This window comes from Lynx rufus, unplaced genomic scaffold (genome assembly GCF_022079265.1).
Source record: "Lynx rufus isolate CCGP_SWC_20201006 ecotype Redwood Valley unplaced genomic scaffold, mLynRuf1.p SCAF_49, whole genome shotgun sequence".
Classification (NCBI taxonomy): domain Eukaryota; kingdom Metazoa; phylum Chordata; class Mammalia; order Carnivora; family Felidae; genus Lynx; species Lynx rufus.
In genome coordinates, this window is record NW_025814866.1 from 134733 (window position 1) to 155326 (window position 20594).

The 20594-nt window shown below is 55.3% G+C and overlaps 2 protein-coding genes and 1 pseudogene across 2 annotated transcripts; 1 reads left to right on the top strand and 2 right to left on the bottom strand.

Annotated features, from left to right (window-relative positions):
• Positions 1-9832: 9832 nt before the first annotated feature.
• Positions 9833-10444, top strand: LOC124525830 (cytochrome c oxidase subunit 4 isoform 1, mitochondrial-like; annotated as a pseudogene).
• Positions 10445-12148: 1704 nt separating this feature from the next.
• LOC124525831 (cancer/testis antigen 1-like) lies at positions 12149-13291 on the bottom strand. The gene is made up of 3 exons (XM_047098419.1): positions 12987-13291; positions 12541-12669; positions 12149-12290 (listed from the first exon to the last, which is right to left on the bottom strand). The coding sequence occupies exons 1-3, from the start codon at positions 13289-13291 to the stop codon at positions 12152-12154; spliced, it is 573 nt and encodes a 190-aa protein (XP_046954375.1). The 3' UTR covers positions 12149-12151.
• Positions 13292-17025: 3734 nt separating this feature from the next.
• On the bottom strand, positions 17026-18117 carry LOC124525832 (EKC/KEOPS complex subunit LAGE3-like). Its single transcript, XM_047098420.1, has 3 exons — positions 17873-18117; positions 17433-17561; positions 17026-17164 (listed from the first exon to the last, which is right to left on the bottom strand). The coding sequence occupies exons 1-3, from the start codon at positions 18115-18117 to the stop codon at positions 17026-17028; spliced, it is 513 nt and encodes a 170-aa protein (XP_046954376.1).
• Between the last annotated feature and the right edge of the window lie 2477 nt (positions 18118-20594).

The window sequence follows — 20594 nt, forward strand, 5'->3', positions numbered from 1 at the left end:
GTCAGGAGGCTTCAGGCCATGGGAACTCCAGGAGCCCGTTGTGCCTTAACCGGGTGCCTCCCAGCAGGCTCACTGTGTCTTTCCGGTCGCCCCTGGAGGCAGAGATGGCCCGCAGGGCCCTGACTACACACGTCCAACGCCACCGAGGGTTGGCTCAGAAGGAGCTTTGCGTGAGGGGCAGCGCCCTGGCCGTGTGAGTCCTCCAACAAGAGTATGCGCGGGACGGGTGGGCGGTGGCGGCGGGTGGCGTGGTCGCATCTCTGCCTTCCAGTGCCGTCGTGGAGGCCCCGACGCACGCGTTAGGTGGAAGGCGGGGGGGTGGGGGAAGGGGCTGGTGCCCTGCACCTCCACAGCAGGTCTCCCCTTTAACCGGATTTCCCTCTTCCCTCACTTCTAGGAGATGGACTACTGAAGACCCCATGTGCTTCCGAGTTTCCGTCAACTCCTTCCTGGACCGGCTTCCCCTGGTGATACGAAACATTCACGCCTTGGGGTCCCGGCCTCCGCGACGCCTAGGCCCGGGAAAGGGGGCCGAGGCCTAACCTGGTAGCCCTCACTGGGCAAGGCACGGGGCGTTGACACTTGGCGTCCTGGCCACTTTATTGTCGGGGGTCTAACGTTCTGCAGGTCCGGGCCCCGGTGGCTCTTGGCCCACTTCAGTTCCTTCCCTGCGCCCGGAGGGACGGGCGCTTACGTGTTTGTTACTGCACAACGTGAAACTGAGCTACTCTTTTGTGTCCGAGTTTCTTCTCAGTTCCTGCGCCTCCACATTTTCTTACCTTTGTTCTGGTGTTGGAAGGGAGGTTCTGGGAATCGTCGTCCAGCAGCCCAAGCTTATCGAAGACGACTCAGGGAGAGGAAAATCAGGTCCTATATTCAGCGGTAAATACTGCTGATGTTTTGGAATACGTTCCTAGTTGTATTTACCCGTTAAATGGATAACAACGTATAACGTATGCATTTTCCAGTTTAGCGTTAACTTTTCTCCGGATCCTTTTTTTGTTTTGTTTTGTTTTGTTTTGTTTTTGTTTTTCCCCGTTGAACGTACTAGCTTTCCCACTCCCTAAAAACTCTTCAAAAACTGTTATCCACGAGACTCACAAATGTATTATTACATAATGTTGAGCAGTCGGGTCGTGTGAGTCAATGGGATTCTTGAACAGAAGTCTTTGTGCGAACAGTTACTTCCTTCAGATCGTTTCCAAGAGGTAGAATTCCCGCGTTCTATAGCTTCTCGGCACACAAGTGCTCTCCGGAAAAGGCGCCCCGCCGCCAGAAGTCTGGTCTCCCCGCATCACCAACCAGTAGGGTGGCTTCCTACCGAAGTAGAAGACTCCTTTTGTACCAGGGAAATAAGCACGGAAACACTAGAATAGGAATTTTGGGGCTTACTGGCCTTGTTTCCGATGAGCAAGGGAGTGGTGCCACAAGTGGCTACGGGTTTGGGGGCGGGGTGGGGGGTGGTTAGCTCCCTCTGAGTAGCTTGTGTCTTGGAACCTCGCTAAACCGGAGTGCTAGCCTCACGAGGGTTCCCTCGGAGTTTCTACATGCATGGTCATGATCTCTGTAAGCAAACACGGTTTTGGTTCGTTCCTTTCCGGCCTTGCCGGGGCTACGGGGGCGGGGGGAGGGAACAGGCTGACACTGGACAGATGGGAAGCAAGAGCAGGAAGGCACATGGCAGAGAACCAAATCCTGGATCCAGCCATGCCTGAAGACAGAACTACCCGCCCCCCGCCCCCCGCCCCCGCCACGATCGTTCAGTTACACACATCCAGAAACTCTCCCTTTGGTTAAGCCAACATGAATCCTTTTTTTCTTTTCTTTTCTTTCTTTCTTTCTTTCTTTCTTTCTTTCTTTCTTTCTTCTTTCTTTCTTTCTTTCTTCTTTCTTTCTTCTTTCTCTTTTGTTTGAATGCTTTAATTTAGTGTTTGAGAGCAAGACAGAGACAGCGTGAGCGCGGAAGGGGCAGAGAGACAGAGAGGGAGACACAGAATCTGAGGCAGACTGCAGGCTCTGAGCTGTCGGCACAGAGCTCGACGCAGGGCTCAAACCCACGAACTGTGAGATCGTGACCTGAGCCGAAGTCAGACCCTCAACCGACTGAGCCACCCAGGCACCCCCGCCGTGAATACTTTTTATTGCTTTTCTTTTTGTCTTTCTTCACTTGCAACAGAAAAGTCTTGTCCTTTATTGACTTGAGGAACCGTAGGTTTTCTTGTCACTTCACCTGAGAACGTGGCTCTCCCTTCTTTTAACAGAGAAACTGGGCTCTTTAAGTTTACAAAGGCATTGGCTCCTAGCTGGTAGGCCTTCAAGCCGTATGGTGGTAGAGTCTTCTGTGGGTAAGAGTCCAGAGAGGGAGGGGAGGGACTGCAAGGGGCAGCTGGAGGAAAGGGACACAGAGAAGGGGCACTGGGACCCACCCTTTCCGGATAGGGCTCCCAAGACTGGCCCGGAATTGTGGGGCCAGATCGTCAAGAGACCAGAACTTAGTGTGAGCCTCCCTCCCTCTCCCAGCAAAGCCCAGAGTTAGGCCACCGCCCTGGCCCCACAGACGGACTGCTGAAGGTGCCGGGCGGCCTTAACACGTCAGTCAGGTCACAAAACAAGTCGATTCCAACGCGTCCCCGGGCTCCCCTCCCAGAGACGAGCCAGAGCCCTGCCCCGCACTTAGGCTTCCGACAGGAGGCGTCTCTGTCCAGAGCGGTGAGGACCTGGGGGAGGAGGGTCCCCCCGGAGCCGGGCTGGCGAGGAGGGGCCGCTCCCTCCGTGGCCAAGCCGTCCTCCCCTGCCTGAGCTCTTCTGTCCCTCCTGCGTCCACGCACCCCGCTCTCTGCGGGTCCCCGGCACGTGGGAAGGGCTGCAGCCCCCCACCTCTGCCCACGCTGCGACTTGGCCACCCCGAAGCCACCGCCTTCTCTGCTCGGCGGCCACAGTGCAGCCCTTCCCGGCAGTGGGCTGGACCCGCTGCCCCCAAACGCCCCGTCCCTTCCTGGCCCACACCCCATCTCCCCGTCCCCTACTGACCCGGAATCTGGACCCAACCTCCAGGTCCCCTCCTGACCCCCACCCCGCACCCAATTCCCCATCCTCTCCTGATCCGGAATCTGGACCCAACCTCCAGGTCCCCCTTGACCCCACCCCACTCCCAATGTCGCCATCCCCTCCGGACCCCCATCTGCACCCCGCACCCGATCACCTTGTCCCATCCTGACCCCCACCCGACACCCGAATTTCCCGGCCCCTCCTGACCCCACCCTGCACCCAACATCCACGTCCCCTGCTGACCCCCACCCCGCACCCCAAATCCCCATCCACTCCCGATCCGGAATCTGCACCCAACCTCCAGATCCCACCTGACCCCCACCCTGAACCCAATCTCGCCATCCCCTCCTGACTCCCACTGACACCCCGCACCCGATCACCTGGTCCCTTCCTTACCCCCACCCGACACCCGAATTTCCCGGTCCGTCCTGACCCCACCCCGCACCCAAGCCCCATCCCCTCCTGAACCCCAACCCCACACCTGATCTCCCCATCTGCTACTGACCTGGAATCTGCACCCAACCTCTGCGTCCCCTCCTGACCCCCACTCCTGCCAAGCACCCGATCACTTCGTTCTCTCTTGTCCCCCACCGCCACCCTGCACCTGATTTCCCCGTCCCCTCCTGACTCTTACCCTGAATCCGATCTCCCTCTCACCCCCTGACCCCCCCCGCCACACCCCACCTCCCCATCCAATCCTGATCCCCACCCCTACCTGGCACCCGATCTCCATGACTCCTCCTCACACCCACCCCTCCACCCACCTTGCTGGACACTCATGACTCCCACCCCACACCTGATATTCCTGTGTCCTCCTGACCCCCACCCTACCCCACATCCAACCTCCGCCATCCTCTTGACCCCCACTGCCCACTCAACCTCCACGCCCCACCTGGCCCCCACCCCACACCCCAAATCCCCATCCACTCCCGATCCGGAATCTGCACCCAACCTCCAGTTCCCACCTGACCCCCACTCTGCACACTCTGCACCCAACCTCCCATCCCTTCCTGACCCTCATCCCATACCCGACCTCCCTGTCCCGTCCTGACCCCTACTCCTCCCCTGACCTCCTCATCCACTCCTGACCCCCAACCCTACCGTTCACCCGATCTCCCTGACTCCTCCTGACCCCCACCCCCCACCCAACTTCCTGGTCCCCTCCCGACTGCCACCCCGCACCTGACATTCCTGTGTCCTCCTGACACACACCCCCACCCCGCACCCGAGTTCCTTATCCCCTCCAGACCTCCAGCCCGCACCCCTTGCCAAATCTTCCCGTCTCCTCCTGACCCCCACCCTGCACCCCGTACCCCATCTCCTCATCGCCTCCTGACTCCACCTCGCACCTGGTCTCCCCGTCCCCTCCGGAACCACACCTCACATCCCATCTCCCTGTCCCCTCCCAACTCCCACCCTGCACCTGACTTCCTCGACCCCTCCTGACCCTCACCCCACACCCGACCCTGTCTTTGCAGGTCTCCAGGATCTCGCTGTCAAACACAGTGAGCATTCTAGGGCCTCATCGCCCTTGACCATCAGCAGCACCCCGGGGAGAGGATCACTCTCTCTTCCCTCCTGACCACCTCCTTCCTGCCCCCTGTGTGTGTGTGTGTGTGTGTGTGTGGGTGGGTGGGTAGGTGTGTGTGCGGGCGTGCAAGGCTCACTCCTGTTCCAGGAGGCCACCCTGCAGTCTTAGGGTCCCTCCCTCCCCTCCTCAGTCTCTGCCGCCGGCTCGCTCTCTGCTCTGCCACCTCGGAGTGTCCCAGGACCCCAGGGCTCGGTGCGTGGGCCACTTGTCCCCCTATACCGGCTCTCGGCTGCCCGTGGCGAGCTCGTGCAGGCTCGGGGCTCTCTGGGCCGTGTCCTGGGTCCCCGATTTGTATCTTCATCGCAGACATTTGCCCACACTGCAGACTCCTGTATCCAGCTGCCAAGTAGACATCTCTATTCACATTTGAGTAAGATAACTCAAATTTAACACGCAAAAAATGATGTCCACTCTTGCACTCTTGTTATGTTTAACCATAACAATAATAGTACTGAGTGAAATAGCCTAAGAGAAGCTACAGAAACCTGTAAAGAAGACTTAAATATGCCTTGGTCCACTGTTGTTAATAAATACTTTTTTTTTTAACTTGTTTAGAATATCAAAGTTTTGTTATAATTGGAAAATACCTTTCCTTGCCATTTCTTCATTTTATCTTTGCTCCTGGTCTTTTGGTATAGAGTGGCTTAAAATTTTTTTGTTTATGTGATCCATTGTTTCAGTATAATTTGCGGTTTGCATTTCCTATGAAAGGCCCTCCTCAGCATAAAATTACAAAAATATTCACTGAGAACATCTTCTAGTACTTTAAAACTTTAACATCCTGGGAGGTAATTTTCGTGAGAAAGAACATTGGTATGTAAGTTTGTTTTCTTTCCAAAAAGTTTTAGTCAAGGTGTCCCAAACCACTTAGCGAATAATCTGTATTTCTCCCTTGAGGTGAAATGCTGAAATCTTCAGCAAATTCTAAACCCCCCTTCAGTTTAATCTTGCACTTTTGTTGTTCCAGCTAATTTAGGTTGGGTGGTACAGGATGGCCTGTCTAGGGCAATGATCTGAAGGACATGGTCTGGAACATTGGGAGTGAAGGGAGGAAAGAGAGAGGAGGGGAGAGGAAAAGGAGGAGGAGGAGGAGGAGGGGGAGAGTGAGTAGAAGAGAAGGGAGGGAGGAAGAGAGGAAAAAGGACAGAGGAGACATAGAGAAACTCTCCCAAGCAGAGGAAATTGGTTTCTTCTGGAATGCCAGGAGGCAAGCTCACAGAAGTGTCAGTCAGCCGGGTGACATTTCAGAGGGACTTGTGGTTCTCCAAGTCTTCCCAACAATGTCAGATATCCTCGCGACAACTGCGAGGAAGCCACTCTTTGGCGCTCTTGCATTAAGGACAGAGACGCGGGGAGGTTGGAGACCCAGCTACCATTGCAATGGCAATGTAACAACAACTCTCAGGACCTTTTCTGAGGCGGGTTTTCTTGACGTCTCCACACTTTGGCTGCCTGCGCTAAGGGACCCCACCAGCAAGGTCAGAGAGAGGCCGGAAGGTTCCTTCTGGGTCTGGACGCAATCATGTCAAGATTGGAGTAGTGGTTCCCAGGCTCTGGGTTACCCGAGACCATCAGACGTGACCGTGTACCACGTGGTCACCTTTAAAAATGGTTTCCCGGCAGCGTGTACCCAAACTCTACCTAGAGTTTGCCTTCGGAGAACACACGGTCCAGCTTGCGCACTGGTGACAGTTGGGTTCTCTGCTTCCCTGTCCTGCGATGTGAATGGGAGTCTGTTGGCCTCCCCCAGCTTCACCCAGTAAGTCGTTGCGGGTCACCCAAATCACCCCGCGTTTCCTGAGTCTGTTGCTTGAAACCCACTGACCGTTCTCATCTGTATGAGTTGGAGTACTTTGGTTCTAAGAGACAAAACGCAGCTCTAAGTGGGAAGGGAAGTGCTCATTGGTGAGATGCCCACGTATACACAGAGGGTCCTGCTGGAGTGTGCAGCACACCGCTGATCAGCACAAGTGTGTGAGCAAACCATGTGAAGCCAGAGAAAGAACCATCTTAAAGGAGGAAAGGTAATTGTGCCGACCCCTCAAGCAGGACAGAGACTGGTGGCTAATCCCACTGGCAGGGAGGACAGACCTCGTAATTCTGGAGGCCTTGGGCAGGGCACTCAGAAGGGTCTTGCCTCAGTAGTGTAGCGGGAAAAACGAATCCTCCACTGAGCTGTTCTGGTCCCACGCAGCAAATCTTCAAAGCCAAGACTCAAAAGGATCAATCTTTTCCCACTCACTTAACAGCATCCCTGAGCAAAGCTCATGACTATGTTTAGGAATACAAAGACATCCAAGGACACCTGGGTGGCTCAGTTGGTTGAGCGTCTGACTCTCGATTTTGGCTCAGGTCATGGCTCCAGGGTCGTGGGTTCGAGCCCGGAGTCGGGTTCTGTGCTGAGCGTGGAGCCTGCTCAAGATTCTCTCTCTCACCCTCTGCCCCTCTCCCCCGCTCTCTCTGTCTCCAAAATAAAAAGAGAAAATTCTAACCTTTAAAACAGGAATACAGGGGCGCCTGGGTGGCGCAGTCGGTTAAGCGTCCGACTTCAGCTCAGGTCACGATCTCGCGGTCCGGGAGTTCGAGCCCCGCGTCGGGCTCTGGGCTGATGGCTCAGAGCCTGGAGCCTGTTTCCGATTCTGTGTCTCCCTCTCTCTCTGCCCCTCGCCCGTTCATGCTCTGTCTCCCTCTGTCCCGAAAATAAATAAACGTTGAAAAAATAAATAAATAATAAATAAATAAATAAATAATAAAACAGGAATACAAAGACATCCAGAACCCAAGGAAAAATCACACTGTCTGGCATCCAGCCCAACATTACCAGGCATGCAGAGAAGCAGGAGGATCCAACCCGTGATGAGAAGACAAATCAAGCAATAACAGGCATCCAGATTGGCAAGAAAGAAGAAAAACCGCCCTCATTCTCAGACACGATTACGTATATAGAAAATCTAGTGGCGTCTACAAAAGAGCTGTCAGACTAATCAGGGACCTTAGCAAGTTTTCAGGATTCAGCATATTTTAGAGAGAGCTGCTTTAAGAACATGTACACATTAGAAATAAGAGGCTTAGGGGCACCTGGCTGGCTCGGTCCATAGAACATGTGACTTTTGATCTCGGGGTCATGAGTTAGAGCCCCACATTGGCCATAGAGCTTATTAAAAAAGAATAAAGTAAAAGGCTTCATTCTCCCTGTTGAAAATATGGGAAGAGATGGTCCCCTCCCCTTCCTTGAAGCATTTACTTTACACGACTTGTAAGTTCTTTCTTTGCTTCTTTGAAAATAGGTAGTATTTTTAAAGGGTAGAGGCGCCTGGGTGGCTCAGTGCTTGAGTATCCGACTTGAGCTCAGGTCATGATCTCACGGCTCATGACTTTGAGCCCTGCATCGGGCTCCGTGCTGTCAGCACAAAGCACGCTTCAGACCCTCTGTCTCCCTTTCTCTCTGCCCCTCCCCCACTCCTTCCCTGAATAAAGAAATGAATAAATAAATAAATAAATTTAAGGAAAAAAAGGCTAAAAGAGCCCCTTGCCATCTTTATAACCCAGGAATGTGTTCTTCAAGGACCTGGGAAACATCTCTTTGGAATGTAAACATCAAGCAAGATTGTGTCCCGATCTTCAGTTTCTGTGGGAGGGTAGAAGCCTAACTTCAGTAGGCACCTTGCTCCAAGTTGCAAAACTAGCTCCTGTCATGAAGATATGAAAAAGCTTATTTTTTCCTTGGATAAAGCCGATTAATTGTATTAGTCTGCTCAAGCTGCTATAGCAAAGTACCTCACACTGGGTGGCTTACACAGCAGGAATTTATTTCCTCACAGTTCTGGATGCTAGAAGTTCATGATCAAGGTGCCAGCAAATTCAGCTTCTGGTGAGAATTTGCTTCCTTGCTTGTAGAGGTCCGCCTTCTCCTCTGTCCTCACATGGCCTCTCCTCAGTGCAGGTGAGGAGAGAGCGGGGGAGTAGGGGCGGGGAGGGAGGAAGAGGAAGACGGGGGTGCTCTCTGGTGTCTCTCTTATAAGGACACCACTCTTATTGGACCAGAGCCCCATTCTTATGACCTCATTTAAACTCACTTCCTCAAAGGTCCCATCTCCGAGTACAGCCACACTGGGGTTTAGGGCTTCAGCATATTAATGTGGGGGAGGGAACACAAACGCACCGTCTGAAACAGCCACGACCTAATACACACGGCCACCCCAGTTCCCAGGGAAATTCAGGATGGACTATGCGCGGGGCCTGGTGGCGTCACGTCCTCTTACTTGAGGTCTACTTATGGTGGATGTTGAGAACACGTGATGAGCTCCACCCGCTTACCTATACAAAAGGGTGAAAGCTCCCTGTCTTTGGAATCTCTTAGCAGATTGCCTGTGATGCGCATCACATTCTGGTGCAATGCCTACTCAGTGAGAAAACTGTTTTGCTTCCACAATTGTGGAGACTTCTTCTGGGTTGGCAGATGATTTGGCTCTATTTTTTTTTTCTCAGCTAGGAAAAATGCCTGAGAAGAGCCCTCTTCATAGTCGAGGGAAGAGGGCAGGGGGAAGAGGGAAACAGGTACCCCCATTGTGCCCTCCATTTCAAAGAGGGCCAAATGAAGATTTCAAGGTACAAAAGGACCTGGGAGCATAGAGAAGCCACTGCAAAGCCAGGATTGGGATTCTTATCAACCTTATGTTCTCCTCAATTCTTTCTAATTTTTTTTTAAATGCTTGTTTATTTTTGAGAGAGAGAGACAGAGAGACAGAGCGTGAGCAGGGGAGGGGCAGAGAGGCAGAGGGAGACATAGAATCTGAAGCAGGCTCCAGCCTCTGAGCTGTCAGCACAGAGCCCGACAAGGCGCTGCAACTCACTAACTGTGAGATCGTGACCTGAGCCAAAGTCAGCCGCTTAACAGACTGAGTCACCCAGGCGCCCCACGTTCTCCTCAATTCTTACCTACTTTGCCTGCATTTGCCCATTTCTGCATTTTTCATTAGTCACATGGATGTTCCCTGGGGCCGTAAGAAGGAAAAACACTCTCCCAGTCTCCTGGTGGCTCCACTCAACCGTGCTGAGGTTGGAGGGATAGTGTGGCTAAGACAGTAGGTGCTTGAATCAAACAGACCCGGCCTCTGTCAGCCTCCATTCTTCGCCTAGAACCGGTGTAGAGACGACAGTACCCAGCTCACCAGGCTGTCCTGAGAATTACACATGACGATGTGGGTCGGGAGCATAGCATAGCGCCTGCACACAGAAGATTTTGATTTCATTCTATTTTCCCAGGGTGCTCACCACAATCGCAGCAGGCACTAGTGGCAGAATTCTGGCTACCAGAGTGGTTCGCCTAATTGGCAAGTGAGGAATTTCCACCTCAGTGTTGGAGCACGTGGAAGCATCATGAAGAGTGAAAACTACGCTCTCTCGAGTTATGTCGAATGGCGTGACTATCCCCTGCCTGCTGTGGCCCACATCGACAACGTCCGCCAGCCAGAAGGCCTTGAAAGAGAAGAGGCCTTCCTGCAGCATCCTCTCCACTGATGAAAAAGCTGAATCGTGCCACATTCACTTCAACGAGAGCTTGGCTGAAACGAACAGGAGCACAAACAAGCAGAAGATGGTTGTAGGCACCACCATGTTCTCCCATCAGCCACTGCTCTCGTTCTGATCTGGGAGAAGCACTGCGTGTACGGCCCCATCCCGCAGCCTCTGAAGAGGAGTGGGTGGCCAAGCAGACCGAGAGGATGCTCGACTTGGAAGGCCAGCCCAATCCAGGGCTTCTCAGTCAAGCGGGACTACGACAAAAACGAGTGGAAGAAACAGTAGCCCGCCACCCGGCCACGTGAGCCTCGCCTTGTCCTGCAACCTCCACGCAGCTCGGTGTACTTGCTGGGAACTGTTGTGTCGCAGCACCGATGCTAACAGGTGAGCAGTTTACGTGACAAAAAATATTTCCCCCAAACTATGCTACACTGCCTCTCTCTCTGCCTCACTCACCCCGACCGACCAATCGTCCCAGAACTTGTCTTCTCTGATTGGAAACAAGGCCAGGAAAGCACAACGTCCTTATTCTAGTGTTTCTAAGTTCTTTGCTCATGCAAATTGAGTTTTATTTATTTATTTATTTATTTACTTTGGTTTTTTTAATATATGAAATTTATTGTCAAATTGGTTTCCATACAACACCCAGTGCTCATCCCAAAAGGTGCCCTCCTCAATACCCATCACCCGCCCGCCCCTCCCTCCCACCCCCCATCAACCCTCAGTTTGTTCTCAGTTTTTAACAGTCTCTTATGCTTTGGCTCTCTCCCACTCTAACCTCTTTTTTTTTTTTTCCTTCCCCTCCCCTATGGGTTCCTGTTAAGTTTCTCAGGATCCACATAAGCGTGAAACCATATGGTAACTGTCTTTCTCTGTATGGCTTATTTCACTTAGCATCACACTCTCCAGTCCCATCCACGTTGCTACAAAGGGCCATATTTCATTCTTTCTCATTGCCACGTAGTACTCCATTGTGTATACAAACCACAATTTCTTTATCCATTCATCCGTTGGTGGACATTTAGGCTCTTTCCATAATTTGGCTATTGTTGAGAGTGCTGCCATAAACATTGGGGTACAAGGGCCCCTATGCATCAGTACTCCCCTATCCCTTGGGTAAATTCTTAGCAGTGCTACTGCTGGGTCATAGGGTAGGTCTATTTTTAATTTTCTGAGGAACCTCCACACTGTTTTCCAGAGTGGCTGCACCCAAACTGAGTTTCTTCTTGTGGCAGAAAACAGATCCAGCCACGACAGGGATGTGGGGAAACCACCATTCTGCTGGTGCCAGAATTCTGGCACATTTTCTGGAGAGCCACTCTGTATGCTAGATCTGCCTCTTGGAATCCATCTTAAGAAAACAGCCACTCACGCAGAGACTTATACACAAGAATCCCACCGAAACATTATGTGTAATAGGAAAAAAGTTGCGAAGAACTGAAGTGCTGAACAAATGCATCATAATACGTCTTGTACGTATCCATGCAATAAGATATTTTTGAAGAAGTTTTAGACAGAGGGTAAGCCCAAAAATGTTTCAGGAATTAAAAACTGATGCTAAACTTGAAAAAGGCTTACTCCTTGCTATGATTGTCATACATTTAACGTATTCCTACAACCCTACAGCTACGAGAGTATTCTGAAATCCTGACAGTAGTCAATGTTGAATGACAGGACCCAAGCAATCTTAATTTCCTTTCATTTCGTCAATTGTATTCGATCGCCTTGTACTAGAGTACTAGAACCAGAACCTCCCCTCCAACCTGAGGACACATGGAAGAAAATCTGGGTGCTGAAAAGAAACTCAGATACGGAACGTTAACTCAGTTTTATTATCTGTATTCTTTAAGCAGCAACCAAAACAAGTGGGCACAGAGCACCCAAGGGCCAGTACAGGCAAATAACCAAGCCCCAGAAATAAAGTGGCAACTACTGCAAAGGTCATGCCCCTGGGGAAGGGCACATGGCCTTCCACTGGATACTGTCATGGACTCAGCCCCCTTTTCCAGGCCGAGGCCTAGAAAAAATCGCGGGCACCAAGTGCTGCATGGTCTGCACCACCATGGAAAGCTGGTTGAGCAAGGAGGCGGTGGAAATCTGCAGGAGGACAGGGTCTTCAGCAGTTAGTCGGCTAAAAGTAAGGGGAAAAGGAAATCACTTTAGATTTGAGAACTCCTGGCCCTCCTCACTCCAATCTCCCCCCTCAAGGTTACTCCTCCGTGTCTCCCTTAGAGCAACCCCTGAGGCTGCCACAGACCCGGGGCCCCATGTGCCTCCTTAGACCAAGCCCTTGGTGTGTGCACATCTCCAACCGAAGTGTCCGTCGGGCAGAGGTTACCTCAGCTCCCCACTGCCTCCCGCCAGCCCCTTCTAGAACTTACATAAACAAGTCACTGCCAATCACCGTGAGCTCCGTGTGAACCGCTTCGTGGTAGCATTCGGCACCCGAGGTCAGGTACTGGTGGGTCAGCTCCGCATCCACGTAACACAGGAAAGGCACCGTGAGGGCACTGGTGGACATTCGGTTAAGGCATATCTGGGTGGACCTCATGGAGGAGGCTTCCTTGCCCATCGGAGGCCCGCCTTCCCCCAGACCGCCCTTAGGGCCACCCAAGACCACCTCGGCCGCCCCTTCAGGAAACGTGCATCACGGCACCCCCAGCTGCTTCCTCCAGCCTCCCTCGGCCCCACCACCCCCCCCACTTCCCTTCTGTGCCCCCGCAAGTCCCCGAAACCTCTCCCGCCCATCCACCGGGGCCCCCACCTGCCTCCCCTCCCGGCCATTCCCCACTGCCCCCCGACCTCGGGAGCTCCTTGGAAAGGATACAATTCCAACACTTGCTTTTCTGAGGCATCCCCGGAGGCCGAGGCCGAGGCCGAAGCCTCTCCCCCCTGCCTTGGGGCGGGCGATGCCCCCTCGACCTGGGGAGCTTCCCCAGCCACGGTGCCCGACGTCGCGGTGCCGTCCCGGCCTCCGGGATTTCCGGGGCCACTGGACGAGCCAGCACTACCCGTCGCACCACCGGCGCCGTCGTCCAGGATCTGCGCGCCGTCCGCGCCGTCCGCACCGCCCGCACCGTCGCCCGGGGCCTGCAGGGCCCCCACACCCACCCGCTCAGAGGCCGCCGCCATACCGCGCGCCCCGCCGACCGCTGAGGCGCTGAGACTGCTTCACGAAGCTCCGCCCCTCCGTGCGCAAGGCTGCTGGGGAGGCCCAGGGCGCCTGCGCAGACAGACCTCTGGTGAGGTTTCCGGCATGTGATTGGTTCCCGCCAAGCTGGCCCGGCTGCCCACGGGCCGCCAGGGAGACCCCGTCGGCAGCGCTGGAGAGCCAGGGCTCCCTGACGAAGCCCCGCCCCTAGTACGCGACGCAACTCAGTCTCCCTCGCGCGCCTGTGCAAACAGGCCCCTCCTATTCTGGACGGAGGGTTAGAGTAGGAGCGTGGGGTTGGCCGAAGGTGGAGTGACGCCAGACAAAGGGGGACAGAAAAAGGGGCAAATGTGGCGCGGGTAATGCGGTCAAGACGTGGCTGCCTTAGCTTTGTGGGGACGCTGGCCACCATGGTTAGGACTTGGAGAAGTGTGCACTGAGGGAAAGAATCTGCCGGTATCCCTGTGGTCCCTCGGTGCGTCTCAATTGCCCCATCGATACATGGCGGGTGGAGGGTGGCAAGCTGAGGGAAGTTGGATCGTTTTACAAAGTGTCTGCCACTCTCAAACTTTCCCGTTTCTAAGAATAACGGCATTCCTCGCTTGCGAGAGCTATTGATACGTTCTGGATAGAAGTCCCTTATCAAACACATGACTTTAAAATACAGTCGCCCATTTTATGGGTTGTCTTCTCACTTTCTTGATTGGTACTGTTTGCAGAACAAAACTTTTAAATTTTGACATAGTCGGTTATCGATGGTTTCTTTGTCACTTACGTTTTTGGCCCCCATTCTATAGAGAGAAAGGCAGATACTCTGTGCAATACACAGTCCCCCTGGGCAGTCACCTGTGTCAAAGAGTGGTGACTGGGGCGCCTGGGTGGCGCAGTCGGTTGAGCGTCCGACTTCAGCCAGGTCACGATCTCGCGGTCCGGGAGTTCGAGCCCCGCGTCGGGCTCTGGGCTGATGGCTCAGAGCCTGGAGCCTGTTTCCGATTCTGTGTCTCCCTCTCTCTCTGCCCCTCCCCCATTCATGCTCTGTCTCTCTCTGTCCCAAAAAAAATAAATAAAAAAAAAAAAAAAAAAAAAAAAAAGAGTGGTGACTATGTGCATGCTGAGGTCATGCTCCTAAAAGCGGCTCATTCACTGGGTTCGATGGCTAATTCTATGTATCAGCTTGCCTGGGCATAGGGTACCCTGACAGAACGTTATTTCTGGGTGTGTCTGCAAGGGTACTTCGGCTGGGATGAGCGTTTGAATCTGTGGACTCAGTAAAGTAGACCCCCAATGTTGAGCAGGCATCGTCCAATCCATTGAGAGCCTGAATGAAACAAAAAGTGGAGGAATGAAGGAGGAATTTGGTCTCTCCCCCAGGCCTTTCCTCTGCCTCACTGTTGAGCTGTGACATCACATCTCACCTTGTCCTGCCCCCTGGGACTGGCATTTACACTGCTACCAGCTCCCTTGGTTCTCAGACCTTCAGACTCAGGCTGAATTACACCATCAGCTTTGCCGGGTCTCCCGCTCAGCTTGCAGGCAGCAGGTCATGGGACCACTCAGCTTCCATTCTCATCTATCCTATCTATCTATCTATCTATCTATCATCTAATCTGAATGAATGAATTATCTGTTGGTTTGGCTTCTCTGGAAAACCCTGACTAATACAGATTTGGTACCAGGAGTGGTTCTAGAGGAACAGAATTTTAAGGATGGGTTCTCGGAATTGGTTCTGAGGTTTCTGGAATTGGCTCCAATCTGATTAGATTTAAAGATGCTCATGACTGTTTCTGGTAGCAAAGAGAACACTGGTAGCCTGTGACATAAGCTGATAGAGATATGCAAAATATATGCACTGGCTACTCCTAATCAACTACTTATAAGAAACAAGGAGCTGGGTGACTCTTCTATGATACTTTTGAACCTCTTTGGAAAACTCACAAATATAATGACATTGGTTGGTAGCTCCTAATGTGGTTTGGGAACGTGGTTAAATGGAAGGATGAGCTCAGAGATTTGAATTCCCAGCTCAAACACCACATCACCGGCCTAGGGGCTTCTATGTGTGCCCTTTAAGAAATCCTAACGTTCTTTAGCCACAGAGCCAAAACTGCTGAAAATTCAAATGCAGAACCTAAGTGCAACTAACTGAACTATAATGCAAGTTGAACTCCCAGACTTGAAGTGTGCCCGCTGTGAAACTGAGGCCATTGATTGGGAAACAATGGGATCCTCTAAGTTGAGACGGAGACTACATGTGGGAAGACACTGCTGCGGCTGGGGGCATTGAGCCCCTAAATTCTTTTTTTAAAATGTTTATTTCGGGGCGCCTGGGTGGCGCAGTCGGTTAAGCTCTGACTTCAGCCAGGTCACGATCTCGCGGTCCGTGAGTTCGAGCCCCGCGTCAGGCTCTGGGCTGACGGCTCAGAGCCTGGAGCCTGTTTCCGATTCTGTGTCTCCCTCTCTCTCTGCCCCTCCCCCGTTCATGCTCTGTCTCTCTCTGTCCCAAAAATAAAATAAACGTTGAAAAAAATAAAAAATAAATAAAATGTTTATTTATTTATTTATTTATTTATTTATTTATTTTTGGGAGAGAATGACAGAGTGTGAGCGGGGGAGGGGCAGAGAGAGAGGGAGACAGAATCCGAAGCAGGCTCCAGGCCCTGAGCTGTCAGCACGGAGCCTGATGAGGGGCTCAAACCCACGGACTGCGAGATCATGACCTGAGCCGAAGTCGGACGCTTAACCAGCTGAGCCACCCAGGTGCCCCATAGAGCCCTTAAATTCTGATGAGTCTTCTTTACCAGTGGAAATGGCCTCCCCACCCCCAGAAGAAGTGGCCTATTTACCCCCAGTGGCAGCAGCCACTGTGAGGGTGTGAGTTCGAGCCCCACAATGGATGTAAGATTACTTAAAACTAAAATCTTTAAATAAATTAAAAATAAAGAAAAATGGTGTTTCTTGGGTGTCAACAAGTTTCTTTCTTTTTTTTTTTATTTTAAAAAAAATTTTTTTTCAACGTTTATTTATTTTTGGGACAGAGAGAGACAGAGCATGAACGGGGGAAGGGCAGAGAGAGAGGGAGACACAGAATCGGAAACAGGCTCCAGGCTCTGAGCCATCAGCCCAGAGCCTGACGCGGGGCTCGAACTCACGGACCGCGAGATCGTGACCTGGCTGAAGTCGGACGCTTAACCGACTGCGCCACCCAGGCGCCCCTCAACAAGAGTTTCAAGAGGTTTCTGTGATACTTGAAGAGTTTGGATAAAAAGTTCACATTAGATGAAAGCCATCAGGAGTAATGCGAAACGTGCCAACGATGGGCATATTCCCACATGTTGAGAGTCCTTGATACCGAAGGACAGGACGCACGTGGGTTCTGCCAGTTCCCAAACTGCCTTCTACCACCTTCCGCGACTTGCACGTCGTCGACATCCCAGAAGCCGCCCCGCCCCCCCACCCCCACCTGAGGACAAAGGGAAGAGTATCCGGGGGGTGCCGCAACTGAGAAGGAACAGGGAATAGCAAAGCTCAGTTTTATTTTCTGCAGTAGCAAACATTTAAATGGCAAACAAAACAAGGGGACCGTGAGTGCCCAAGGGCTCGGGCCCTCGTTGCCCTCAGAAGACCAGGCAGGCCCCCAACCTCAGGTGGCAGCTAGTGCAGGCATCACTGCCCTAGGAAGGACGGACCGCCCAGACGGGGGACACGAGGCTAGACCTTAGCCCCCTTTCGCCAGCGCAGGCTTAGCGGGAACCGGGAACCGGAAGCGCTGCATGGTCCGAATCACCACGCAAAGCTGGTCAAGAAAGTTGATGATGGAAATTCGGAGGAGGAAAGGGTTTTCAGCTCTCCAGCGGCTGAGAGAGGAGAAAAGGCAATCAAGTTGGAGGTGGTGGATCCTCCCCTTCCTCGCTCAGCTCCCCTCCCCGCCCAGGTACCCATCCCTTGCACCCTTCCCCGCCCCCAGGAGCGAACCCCCTACCCGCAGGTGCAGGTGTTAGAGCCTCGGGCCCTGGCCCGCACCTAGCCCTCGACGATCCAGCAGAGAGAGCCCCCCCCCCACCCCCCATGGAGACTGGACCCGCCACCTGCAGCCACCCCGACCCCGGCCCTTCCAGAACTAACATGGCCAGGACGCTGCCGAACACAGTGAGCTGCTGCTCCACAAGGCATCCATACGGTTCCCGATCTGGGGCGAAAGACGCACAGGCGATCTCCGCCTCCAACTGGGACGGGAAAGGCACGCCGAGGGCGCTGGGTGCAGATTCGGTTAAGGTACCACCCCTACTCACTTAGGGCCTGAGCCCCCTTCTCAGGCCACCCTGACGAGGCCACCCACTCCCGACCCTAATGGCTCGCGGCCACCCCGTTACCAGGCCCATGTCCGCCCACCGCCCCCGGGAACCCGTTTCCCCCCGATCTCCTTCCTTCCTCCTCCCCCACCTCTCTCCAGCCACCCCGTGATCACCCTGCTCTCAGATCTTTGCCCCGCGCACCTCAGGTTACCACAGCTCCTCTCCCTTTCCGCCCCCTGCCCATGCCCGCTGTCCCCTCGGCTAGGATACAATATGTGTACTCGGGTTTCCGGCCTTCCGGCCGTGGAGAGGGCATCTCCGCCTGGCCCGGGGGCGTGAGGTGGTCGCGGGACACGCGGAGCCTCGCCGGCGACCGCGGCCTCCGCGTCCGCGCCTCCGAGGCCATGGCCTCCGCCGCCTCCCTGGCCCTCCTGGCCCCCCTGGTCCCCCTGGCCATCCCGGGCATTGTCGGCGCCGCCCGCCTCGCCGCCTGCGGCTGCGTCTGCCGCCTCCATGGTCGTCAGGCTCCGCCTCAGGTCCAGTCCCCTGAACACAGGTCCGGCCGCTCGCCCAGTCGGCTGGCGGCTGAGGCGCTGCGGCTCCTTCCCGAAGCTCCGCCCCGCGCGCCGACCCCGCCCTCCCCGCGCACGCGCAAACGGACCGTCGGGAGGCTGCCGCGCGCATGGCCGGTTCCCGCCAAAGCGACGCTCGCTGTCCCAGGCTCTCTCGGACCCTGGCTGCGGAAGCCCCGCCTATCACAGCTCGACGCCACCCCCAGGCGCCTGCGCCAACGGGCTCCTAGGGTTTCCAGTGAGGCCGCCAGGCCTGCGGCCGGTGCCCGCCCAGCCGGCCTTTCCGCCCTTGGGCCCTGGGAGACCCCCTGGCTTAGCTAGACTAGGAGCGCTTCCTCATAAAGCCCACGCAAGTCACCCCGGCCTCCCGGGAGCGCCGAGGCCAACATTTCCCCACCCCCACCTCCCGGCCGTTCCCTTGGGCGCCTGACTGGTTCCCGCCCAGCCAGCTCTGCCAGGAGCCCCTAGAGACTACCCCCCCTCCACCCTTGTCCTCCAAGCCAACGAGGGCTCCCTCCTGAGGCTCCGCCCCCAAGCATCCAAAGCAAGGGGGCTCCCAGGAGCGCCTGAGCAAACGGACCCCCCTGTGTTCCTCCCGGGCCCGGGACTGCTTCCTGCGCCCCTGCCCCGAAGCCAGCTCTGCCCTGGGCTCCCAGAGACCCCGCCCTCGGCCGCCTCTCCAGCGGCTGCTCCCTCACCAATCGTCGCCACGCGCTGTGACGGGTGACCCCACCGCACCCACGCAAACCAGTCCTACCTCAGCTCCACCCCCTCCCCACACCCCTAGCCCCTCCCCAGACCTCGTGGGAGGCCGCCAGACACCACGGCCTGTTGTCCAGAGGGCCCTGCCTCTTCCTTGGGCTCAGTGTCCCCAGCACGTGCGGCTCCACGACCTCGCAGCGCTTCGTGGAGGGAGATGGGCCACAGCCCAGACGGACACGGCCCCGCACCCCGTCCCCTTCCCCGGCACAGGTGGACACACCAAAGCGGCCTTTGGAGGGGGCGACTGAGCACAGGTGCGGATCAGATCGGCGGTCTGGGAAGGTCACGAAGGGGCTCCCGTCGGGGGGCAAGCCTGCCAGTAGGAGGCAAGGAGGGAAGGGATGGCGACTGGAGCTAAAGTAGTTAGTGGCCACGGAGAACAGGGATGCGGTCGCATAGGAAAAACCACAGTGCAAAAGGGAAATCACTAAAATCCCAACTTAGGAAGCTACTGTCCATGTGCACGGAAATCCTGCAACGGTAGCCTGAAGTGTAAACGCCTCGTATCTCTGTGTGGTGGGATGGAGGGTGGTCCCCACTTCTTTTTTGTGTATCTCTCCCCCAAAAGGTTCAGAATGACTTTACATGACCTTTCGTGTTTTCAATTCTTTGACATCCTTGTGTGCGTGATCTCTACGCCCCACGTGGTGCCGGCACTCACGACGCAGTGAGTGCTTTCACAAGTCAGGCTTGAGAGAGCAGACGATGCCATCCAGGGCGCCGGGCAGCAGCACTCCCCGCACCAACAGCACGACGAGGACCACGCAGGAGAAGGTAGCCGTGAAGTACATGATCTGGGGCGGGGGAGGGGACGGGGGGGACCTGCTCAGAAGGGGCCCTGCGGCCCCGCCTCCCCACTAGGGGCCCCCAGCCTCAGCAGGGGGGCAGGCGGGCCACACTCCCCCCACCGTGGTACGGTCCGTTCCGAGGTCAAGCGGGAGGCCAGCCTGCAGCCCCCCCCTTCTACTCCTCAGAGCCTGGGCTCCTCCCGAAGGACGAAGGACGCGGGGTGCTCAGCTGGCCATCGGCCGCCCCCGCAAGGACAGGTCAGCTGTAGAGAGGGAGGGCGGAGGCAGGACCTTGAGCAGGACATCGGCCTGGAGGCAGGTCCCATGCCTCCTGTGGTTCTCTGCACAGAGGCAGGGTCCTGGGCAGGACGGAGTGGACTGGGCCGGCCGGAGACAGAGGCGACAGCGAGGTGACCGCGAAGACCTCTGCCTCCGTCCCACCCTCAGCAGAGCAGGACAGGTAGGCAAGGGAGGGCCACGGGCCGGGTCCCCCCAGGCTGGCCGCAAAGCAGAGAGTGAGCAAGTAGTGAGTGAGGAAGAGAGGGAAACTGGGGCGGGGATGCCCGACACAGGCAAGTTCAGCTGGCGGTCGCCTGGGCCTGTCCCCTCAGGACGGAAGGCGGCTGGGCTGGAGTTTGGAGGTTGCGGAGGGCTACCCAGGCACGCGTGGGAAATCCACCGGGCTGGGTTCAAGGACCTGCCCCCGCCTCAGGCCCTGGCCCGGTCACCTCGCGTGGCGGGGTGCCCCTGCCCCCTCCCCCCCGGCGGAGACACCCCTTCTCCCCACCGGCCATGCTGCCCCCACCCCTGCCATCATCACCCACCCCGACCCGCCCGCCTCCAGCTGTACCTTTCCTGTTGACTTGACCC